The sequence below is a fragment of the Desarmillaria tabescens genome (assembly GCF_030435595.1).
Source record: "Desarmillaria tabescens strain CCBAS 213 chromosome Unknown EV420scaffold_95, whole genome shotgun sequence".
NCBI lineage: Eukaryota > Fungi > Basidiomycota > Agaricomycetes > Agaricales > Physalacriaceae > Desarmillaria > Desarmillaria tabescens.
The window spans coordinates 46,027-56,856 of NW_026848394.1; the positions used below are offsets into that span (position 1 = coordinate 46,027).

Here is a 10,830-nt window from a genome sequence, read left to right on the forward strand (position 1 = left end):
GATCCAACAGAATTGGTGGGTTGATATAGGGTCGATCTTCCTGTCGAGAGTTTTTCATTTCTATGGCATGATGTTTCAGGTAAGAATCCTGCACCCTAGGGTTGTCAAATCGGGGATCTGATTTTGGAGGTTTGTAGTCCCAGTAGTGATCTGGTGGTACCTTATTGTCTCACAGCCACTTTTCGTTTCTCTCCTGTAGGGCTTTATCCATTTGTTTGGATATTGTGACAACCAGCTTCCTGAACAAGGATATGGTCAAGATCGGTCCTCCTCCACATCCATCATCCGAGCTGGCGACACTGCTGATGGGGGCTAGGACTTCATCGCTTGATCCTGGTCATGATTCTGGGGTGGATGACAGTAGTGGAACCCTGGCTTCATATTCGTTTACCAATTTTTCCATGTTGGCCATGTTTGATTGTTTAACCCAGGAATTTTCCTTCATTGGGTAGCCTTTCCATTTAACAAGGTACTCCGTGATTGTTTGACGGTTTTGGCCGCAACCAATTACTTTATCCCTCTGCTCCACGATCTCTTCAATCTCATATTCTTCCTCATCATCAATTAGTTCAGGAGGAGGTCTTTCAGGTTGAGGTTGGTTGGGAAAAACCGGAGAGACATAAGGGGTCAAGAGGGTCTTGTTAAACCGATTATGAATCCTCCAGCCAGCCGGTAGTTTGAGTTCATAGGAAGAGGCTCCCTTTTTCGCGATGATAGTGAAAGGGCCAATTCGTCGATCCCCTAGTTTTTTGGTCAGACGAGGAAGATGTAGGTTGGTCGTATCCAGCTATACTTTATCCCCCGGGTTGTATTCAACGGCAGGGGTTTTGTGTTTGTCATATGTCCTCTTCATTGATTCCACAGCCTTTTCTAGGGATTGCTCAGCCTTTTTATGCGTTTCTTGTATTCCTTCAACTAGCTGAGACGCTGCGGGAACCACTCCCTGGGGTTGTGCACCAGCGACCATCTGCCCATCTCTCCCAAAGAGCACCTTATAGGGGGAATACCCGGTGGAGGTATGTTGTCGATTGTTATGGGTAAAGGCTGCCAACAGTAACCACTCGCTCCAATCATCCTGTCAATAGTTTACGAACATCTTCAGGTATTTCTCTATTTCCTGGTTGACACGTTCTGTTTGTCCATCTGTCTGGGGATGATAAGCGGTTGAGGTGTTCCCTTGGACCTGGAGGAGGCGATAGAATTCCTTCATGAATTTTGAGACAAACACCATACCGCGGTCTGAGATGACTTTTTCAGGCATCACGCCATATGGCACATATACGTGATCCCTTAGGACCTTCACAAACCTGAGAGAGGTGAGTTCCTCCATACACAGTATGGGAATGATGGTTTTGAAAAAACAATCTATGATGACCAGAATCGAGTCATACCCTTTGGAATTCAGAAGCTTGGTGATCATATCCACCGAGATGTGAGTCCATGGATGGCAGGGTACTTTGTTAGGGTGAAGTGGGGCCTTTTTGGGTCTTCAGTCCGGTTTAGTCCTTTGACAAGTCTCACACCCCCACACGTATGTTTCCATGTCCTGACACATTTTAGGCCACCAATAGTCCCATAAAATGAGTTCCTTGGTCTTTTCAATTCCTGAGTGTCCTGCCGTGACATGGTCATGCTTAGTGGCAATGATTTCTCCCTGTAGATGGCAGTCCACTGGGACATAGATGCGACCGTCATATAGTAGGAGATCCTGTTCACGGACAATTCCTTTTTCATGATTAAGAGAGTCTGAAATTCCCTGGTCCCATTTGCAGGGATCATGAGTAGCCAGCTTGATCTTTTCGTGAAGATCCTTGAGGGCTGGCATTAGGAGCGCCTGGAAATGTTCTGCTTTTAGTACCACCACTTCCTTACTGTCGTCCTTGCCCTGATTGTGATTGGCTTGTCTTGACAGCAGATCAGCTTTACGGTTCTGAGCTCCTGGTTTGTGGTGGAGGGTGAATTGGTATTCTGCCAACTCCGTCACCCAACGGGCCTGTCTACGATTGAGTTTTTGGGGTTTTCGGAAGTATTGGAGATTGGAATGATCTGTCCAAATCTCAAAGTCCTCCCAGGCTCCCATAAGGTACTGATGCCACTCTTCGAGCACAATCATGATCGCCAGCAACTCTTTATCATAGATCTCATAATTCCGTTCCATGGTGGACAAGGCCTTGGATAAAAATGCCATGGGCCTCCACTTGTCATCTTGGAGTTGAGATAGCATGGCCCCTACAGCTCCTTTGCTAGAGTCCGCCTCTACTCAAAACTTCCTGTGGTCAAGAGGGATTGCTAAGACTACGTCCTCTTTGAACAGCTCCTTAATTTTAGTGAATGCCTCTTGTTGCGTTTTGCCCCACTTCCACTCTGCTTTCCCGGTTAGCGTCGTTAGGGGTTTAACATGCTTGCTATAGTTCCGGATAAAGCGTCGATAGAAGTTACAGAAACCAAGGAAAGATTGCAATTCTTGTTTTTTTTGAGGGACCAGCCAATCTAGTAGGCCTGCTATCTTCACTGGGTCCATTCTGATCTTGCCCTCGCTAATGATCACCCCCAGATACTCTGTCTCTTCTACTTCGAACTCGCATTTCTCAGCTTTGAGGAATAGATTGTTCTCATGTAGAATCTGCAGGACCTTTTTAACGATGCGTCGGTGGTCCTGCTTGGTTTTGGAGGCAATCAAGATGTCATCCAAGTACACTGTTACTTCTCCAGTGGAGATAAGATCCTTGAAGATGTCATTCATCATCCACTGGAAGGTAGCGGGTGAATTGGTGAGGCCGAAGAACATCACCAAGGGCTCGTACAAACCCTGATTGGTTCGAAAAGCTGCTTTCCATTCATCCCCTTGTTTGATTCGCACATTATTATATCCCCACCAGACGTCTAGTTTTGTGAAGTACTTTGCATTCTTTAGTTTGTCCATTAGTTCCCCAATGAGCAGTAGTGGGTAACGATTCTTGATCGTCATCTCATTTAGTTTGTGATAGTCCTGTACTGGATGAAGCTTTCCATCCTTCTTCTTGATGAAAAAGAAGGGGGAAGCCATATGGGATTTTGAGGCCTGTATTCGTCTGCTGGAGAGATTTTCATCCAGGAACCTATCCAACTCTTCCTGCTCTGCAGGGTTTAGGGGATAGACCTTACAGTCTAAACTGGCATTGGCATTGGGGGTCAGCTCAATGGCGTGATCCCAGGGTTTTCGCAGAGGTAATTCGTCGAAGTTTTCTTTATCGAACACATCTCAGAATCCCCAGTACTCCTTGGGTACCACCTCTTCAAAGGTTTTAACTGCCTTTTTTGCGTGGGCCTGAGCTGCCAGTTCGTTGGCTTTAGTTCCCATAGCCCGAACATGAAAGGCTTCTTCGAAATCTACTACCAAGATGGTATCTCCCTCTTCATACTCCTCTCCCCACTTAGTGGAAGGATCTTTGTCGGGTAAAGAGAAGGGTATCTTCCTGCAAGTGCAGCAGGCCAGCGTTATGGCACTCGTATTCCAGTCAATTAGAGGGTTATGCCTTTGGAGCCAGTCATGCCCGAGGAACAATGGAGTGGTGCCGAGGTCGACCACCACCAGATTTATTCATTCCATGTGGTCCCTGATACATAATCGCACTTTAGCATATTCCGTGATGTCTCCCCCTTTGTTTCAGGTACCATCCGCATTATAGACTGGGGTGGGTCGGGCAGCTGTTTTAAGGTTGATTTTATGTTCCTTTACCCACATCCGATCAATAGAGCTTCCTGTGGCCCCACTGTCCACCAGGGCTTTGAGCACGTGCATCTCTCTTGTATCCAAAGTCTCCAGTTGTACATTTATTGATACATTCCATCCTTTTCTTCCCTGAATGTACATGGGCGGTTTCTTTAAATCCTCCATCCACTCCCACTGGTCCCTTGCTTCCGAAGGTGTTTCTGACTGCTCCTGGAGGGTTTTACATAACTCGTCTGTCACCTCCCCTCGCCTTTTAGGGTGTATCCAACCATTCAGTACTGTGCAAGCTGCCGATTCATCAGGTGTGAGCTGAAGGGCTCATCGAGTCCAATGTCCCCCAAAAGGTTCATAGTACATGTCTACGATGGCTTTTGGGACTTCTGGGGGGGAATTGGGCATGGAAGGGGTCATGGGAGACATCTCTTTAGGCAGCGTGATCAGAATGTCAGACCATAAATAGGCCTCCTCATCGGGTACCTCTTCTAATGTAACAGAAAAAGGCTTACCTGCTCCTCAGGACAGCAGTTGGTCGCCAAGCCACTCGGGGCCCTGAGGCAGGACTTGGTTGCTTTTGGATGAGGTGGGGGAGGAGGACTCTCTGTCCCCTTTTTGGCCTGTTTGATCCTTGTGGGCGATTGAATGCAGCATTGTAACCTCCCATCTATCCTCATGCTTATCCTCGGACCCGACAGTACTCCTGGTCATCTGGAATGGTGGCACACATGCTGACTTGCCAGGGAGCTCTGCACCGTTTGCTGCCACATTCTGCGTTCCCAAGGCTACTGAGCAGGAGGGGTCCCCCTAGGTCCTAGTCTCAGCTGCTTTGCCATCGACCATGATCCATTCTTTCCCGTTGGGGCGACTGGGCCCAGTCTGAACCTGGCGAGAGGGCCTCTCCGTTGCATCCAGAACTCTCCTCATAGCACCAGGCAGGGGTTCCTGTGAGATGGCCCCTAAGGGTTCTTTGCCAGGTGCAGAGTGCACCAGGTGGTGGCAATCCCCTTCTATGCCATCAGGGTTTGGCGATTCTTTTTCCTTGTTTTCTTTGATATTGAGTGCAGCAGAAGAATGAATATATTGTTCATACGGTGTACCTACATATGTAGTATAAGTCCGACCAGCGACAGGAGAGCTCGTACTGAAAGAAATTAAGTCCTTAGCCGATGTCATGGAATCACTTAGTGCAACGCCAGCTCGTCTTTTGACGCTTTGTCCTTCTCCTCCTTTACCTCCTTGATTTTAGTGTCTTTTCTGAGTGCTTCCTCTTTTTCTGCTTTGGCGAGTAGCTGGCATAGGCGTTGCATGGGGAGCTTCTTGCGTGGGAATAGCTTGATGGGAATCCACTTTGACCTGTCCTCAGGACATTTATGGTCCTGTCCTCACCCAGTATTTCTGCAATTGAAGCATCACTTCTTGCTGCGCAGCTTATCGATCTCCATCAGCTGGCCTGCTCCATTGTACATCACCCCCATGGCATCCTTCTTGTCCCTGGAATTCCCAGAACTGCTGGCTTTTCTGGAGGATGGGTTTTGACCGCCTCGACCCGAACTATTCGGTTGGCTTGGGGAGGACTTACCAGCTTGCTTCTGTGCTAGCCCATATTGATAATTGGCGAGGAACCGGCAGTGGTGCGGTCATCTTGGTGGGCACTGCTGACTCCTTTCCTCTGTCAGTTTTAGAGGGTCCAGTGCCTTCGTCTTGGGCCCATTCATCTCCCCCACCCCCCACTTCGAGCACCTGTGTTTCTAAGGGATGTGGCATTCGGGTGGGCCTCCGGTAAGCTGTGCACCCCAGCTGTGGGTCTTCTGGGTGACACAGGTTCCATACTACAGCTGCCCTGTGCCACATGTCTACTTTGACGATGTTTTTCATCAGCAGGGCGTCCCCCATTGCCCTAGCCTCGAGGTAATCTTCTCCTGCTTCTGTGAGGAGCCACTGAGCATCTCTTATCATGTCTTCTGCGATTATTTCATATAACCCTGAGAATTTGAGGAATACGAGAACTGCCCACACATACTGCACCTCTCTAGTGAGAACCACTCTCACTTGCCTCATCACTTCTGCTTTGATGGCAGCGTTGGGCAGCCTCCGTGGCATACCAGCGACGTCTCCACTCAGCGAGGTCGGAGTTCTCTTTGTCGAAGATTTCAGCAAGGAACTGATGTCTTGCTTCTTCTCGTCCGCTCTCATCTCCAGTTCTCCAGAGGGCATATCGGAATCGTATTTTGGCAGCACCAATCCTTCAGAAGGCCTCCTCATCCGTGGTGTCGGGCTTGAGGGGAAGACTGGGGAGGTCCTGGAGGGTGATAAGCTCTGCATTTTGGCTGCGTGCGCTCCTTGTTCATGCTCTGTCCATTCGGGCCTGTCCTTCTGGGGTGAGCCGGGCAGTTCGAAGGTCGAAGTTGGACTTGACGAGCGCATGGTACTCATCGGTCCATAGTCGCTGATTGAAGGGGACAGGGGCAGTGAAGGCTCACAGTGTGACAGATGGGGTGAAAGCGGGGACACTGGGGAGTTCATTGGTGGAGGCAGCTGTTCCAAGGGTATCTGGGTTGCACGCCTCGATGGTGTCCCAGATGCGCTGCTCAGTTCTGGCAGGGAGGGCAATGGTTTGCAGGACAGAGGGCCCCTCAGCCCCTGTGCCTCAGTTGGTACTCCAGCCACAGGAGTTTCTTCCCTGGTGAAGACCCAGCCAGTGCTAGGGTACCAGGTGACAGGTATCTCTTGCCACTCTCCGCCACCGCCTGGCACCACTCGATGTCCAGTGGTGTCTGGATCATTTGCGCCAGTGGTAGTCACGGCAGAGGCCCCAAGACCGAGCTCTCCTCCATCCTCTTCAAAGTCGTCTCTGCTTCGGATTGCGTGGGTGTCTGCCTCTGCAGCAAGCCACTCACTTCTGGTATAGAGATCAGACCCTTCTTCTTCCGTGACGCCGTCGAGGAGGTCTTGGAGCCTTGTCCTTTTGAACTCGTCGAGATCGCCATCGCTTTCTTCATCTTCTTCCACAGGCCTTCCTTCTTCTCTTCCATCGGAAGGGAGGCTGAAGAGGCCTGGAACGGGAGTGTCACTGTCTCTGAGATGGATTCCTCGTATGTCAGTGATATCGACAGAGGACGCTCGGGGAGTTGGGGTTTGTTCTTGGGGTGTGATAGGTCGTCCATCATGAAGGGTTGGTTGCACTGGGATGTGTGGATATGGGACTACAGGGTAAGGAATGGGAAGGTGCAGAACATAATGAAAGGGTAGTCTCGCCCTCCTGGTATGTCAGCAACACTGATACAGTTGTCTGATAAGAACTACTGATGCAGCTATGACAAAAAGTCCCAGGACAATAACAACAGTAGGAAGGAATTCAGTAAGGAGCATGAAAGCATGCTGACCAATGTGAAAGGTGTGGTCTTAGCAACTTTTCAGCCCAGTTAAAAGGAACAAGAATAACACGTTGGTCACCATCGTATACAATGATGAGGAACATTGGGGTGAGCTACGGCTAAATGTTAACAACCAACTAAATCAACTTAGATCAAACAAGGATTGCCACTCACAATTTGGTGGAACGATTCTCTTGCAGGCCAAAGTTAATAGTAAAAGTTAGTTGCGAACTTAGATAGTTGCATAACAAGGAGTACAGTGATGGGTAGATTAAACCTTAGCCATAGCTGGGGTTTAAGCCAGCAGAGGCTACTACTTAAATACACTATGGTAGCACTAATAATAGTACTTGTGAGAAATCAGATATGGTGTGATCACATAGTAGTAAGCAGAAATGACTAAGAAAAGGAAAAAAGTGTAACACTCCTACTAGGAGTATAAGAGAACTGAAGGTGCAGGCAAATATGAGGGCAGTTTGGTCTGAAGAGTTCATACAGTCACCATCATTGAACAATGATGAGGGTATTTGAAGGCAAGCTTTGGCTAATTGTAATGCACCAACTCAACTAGCAAGGTGGGTTCTTTATCTGTCACTCATGTTCGGTGAATCAGAGTAAGAGATGTGTTGCAAGCCACATTTTAAGTGATGTTGACTTCTTAGTCCACAAGCAGGAGCTCAAGTAAAAGTTGGGAGTGTATAACCTTAGCTGAAGCTGGGGTTTAAGGCCACAGCTGAGGCTGGCTTAAATACATGTAAGTCATACTTAAAAATAGTGTACTGTCCATAGTTCTCACATAGAGAAATATGGCTCTCAATGAATGAGCATAAAGAGTGTATGAGGCTGGAGTGCTGGCAGCTCCAGAGTGTGTCAGCACTCTACTCCAGAGCAAGAGTCATGAAGCAGACATCTGATTGGAACCCCATAAAAGCTGATGGGAATGATGGTGCATAGGTGTTAAGCACTAACTCTAATCTAAACCAAAGCATGTCCTCTATCCTGACACTCGTGTTCAGTGATTCAGTATTAGAGGGTCTTTGGCAGATTGTGAGAAGTTAGAATATCACTTAGATAGCAGGAGCAGAGAGCTTGTAAGAGTTAGGAGTGTATAACCTTAGCCAAAGCTGGGGTCTAAGGCCACAGCATAGGCTAGCTTAAATACATGTCTGACTCATACTAAGAATAGTGTCTATAGGAGGCATGTGCAGTGAGAAGAGCGCTCTGCAGCGAATGATGAGGGAGGACACTAAAAGAAGTGTGCTCCCGACGAATGAGAGTAAAGAGCACATATCTCCTATATCAACGCAGGACTCTGTCTGAATAGACCATATCTCATGGACTGCCCTCAACTAGTGGCCTACTCCTGTCCAACCACTAAGAAGCATGATGGTACATGTGGAACATCAGTCATCTGGGATATGGCAGCTGTGAACTGGGGTGATGGCAACCAGGTAAACGGGTAGGAGATATGCTGGTGAAATATTGTAGGTCCATGAGATAAGATAGGTCAGTCTGGGGTTCTAAGGGATAAGGATAAGATAAGATAAGAAAAATAGGAGTAAAATCATAATAATAAGAGTTCCAGGAGATCCTGGTACTAGGTGCTGAGAGATAAGATAAGATAAAAATAAGATCAGATAAGATAAAATAGGGTGAAAAATAGGGATGAAACCATGACAAAAAGAGGGGGAGTGCTAAGGGAATGATTGAATCAACAGACAGCAAGCTATCCAGTGCAGCCTTTCCTATGATGACAGATGATAGCTTGATGATATCAAGGTCACAGTTTGCAAGCCATCTTGTGTGTTATAAGTAGATGTGTTCTAAATTGAAACTGATGGACAAATACCTTTAGTTGAATAAGCTAAGATAGAATACAACAGTAGATAAGCCTTGTTCTTTAGTCAGCCTAAAGTAGTGAAGAAGTGCATAGTAGTAGCAGCATGGGATTCCTAGGTTTATTCCTATTATGCAATCACAAAGGGTATGCTCCATGTCAAGGACAGCAATGAAATGAATGGACTCAGATGCATAGTAGGCAATCTTGAATAACCCTGAGCACAACCATCCATGCGTAGCAATAAAACAGAGAAGGTATTTTGTAGACAGCTTGATGTTATCATCTTCAAATGTATTGAGGAGATTCTGTGAAAGATAGTACATACTGTATGTACTTGTATGAATGAAACCAGGAACCCCTTGTTAGCAGAAGTCAGGGTTAGCAAGATTCTGTCATATGGAGAAAATATCTGTACTGTGGTGTGGTTCAAGTGGGGAAGAGCATGAATGCTATGGTTTTGGCCAAGCTTCAAGTGATTGAGATGTGATTGATGTTTGATGATATAATAGATTTGTTTGAGCTTACTTTTCATAGCTCAACAGCATAGTTTACAATGTAGTGATGATGTGAAATGATACAAGTGTTGATGGCCATGTATGGCAGTGATGGCATTGATTGCAGTTGCAATGGTAAATTCTGAGTGAGTGACTATTCTTAGTTACTCACTTTAAAGGTCTGAAGCTTAGTTCAGAGACTCTCAAGTTGATTGGTTGTTGATCTGTAATGTGGAGTAAAAAAGCTACTCATTCAGATGTTTTATTCAGTATTTATACACTTTTGTAGTCTACGTGTCCATGATGTGTCTCTGCATGTTTATCTAATGATGATGTATTGCCATGTGGACATTTTCTATTCATCCCTCAGTCCATTGTTTATCAGGCGGTCTGGTATCAGCCCTAACATTCTGCATTATGGATTTGTGAATGAAACAAGCTTATTATCTGGTGTTACGTTTCTTGAATAGGAAACCAAACATGGAGCCAGCCATCAGGCTGGCCGAAAATTTGGGATGGGATGCTTCCCTGAGATGAAATCCACCCCCTATTATGCATTACAGTTACAGTTTTAGAAAATGAAATGACCCCAGCATTATACATTATGTTTCATTCATACAAGTACATACAGTAATCAGCTACTGCAGGCTTCTTGCTCCCAGTGAACATCATTCACCTTTGATGCATTGATGAGACAAGTTGTGTCATCTTCTGCTAGGGCATAATGTACCAGAGAGGGTGCCTCAGGTACATTCAGAACAACAAGGACATTCTATAAAGCTATCAGTACATATTATAGTATGAGCTGTACAGTGAATCACCAACCCAATGTGTATAACCTGCTGGAAGAGGTACCTGTTCGACATTGTAGAAAACAGAATGCTCTATTTGTTTGTATAATTTCTGAACAGCATACAAGACACAGTTTCCCTGAATCAACTTCAATGGTTCTGCAAATAGCACATCTATAGCTGAAGGGTGTTGTGCTTGTGTTGTCTGAATCAATTGTGAGCAATTTAAGATGCTCCAATAGCATATAGATACATATCTGTTGAACATGTAGGGTTTCCATGTCATCTTGACCCTCTGTTCTCTTGATAAGCCCACTGACAAGATCAAAGAGTGTTGTTTTGATATCACCAATACTCTTGTTAACTCTATTCTCACTCTCCACATGACCTGACATATGGACACCACATGTAAATCATGTAGAGATTGAGTACTATGCCCATTGTTTATGATTAGGCTATAAATTGTGGTCAAGGTAAGATACTACTCCTAGATAATCAGCTAGGAGCTGTCGCCAGGCAAGTTCAAATGCCTCTAGTGATATCATATAATACATATTCTAAAATGCCTTGTGAAATGGCTGAAAGAGAGGACCAGGCACTGGTGTGACATGCATAATGATAT

At 46.2% G+C, this 10,830-nt stretch overlaps 1 protein-coding gene across 1 annotated transcript; it reads right to left on the reverse strand.

Moving 5' to 3' along the window:
- Positions 1–8,934: 8,934 nt before the first annotated feature.
- Positions 8,935–10,621, reverse strand: EV420DRAFT_1279936 (uncharacterized protein; the record flags this gene model as incomplete). Its single annotated transcript, XM_060468178.1, has 3 exons — positions 8,935–9,228; positions 10,243–10,403; positions 10,462–10,621. Coding segments are annotated over 3 exons (615 nt in total), but the record flags the coding sequence as incomplete, so codon positions are not given.
- Between the last annotated feature and the right edge of the window lie 209 nt (positions 10,622–10,830).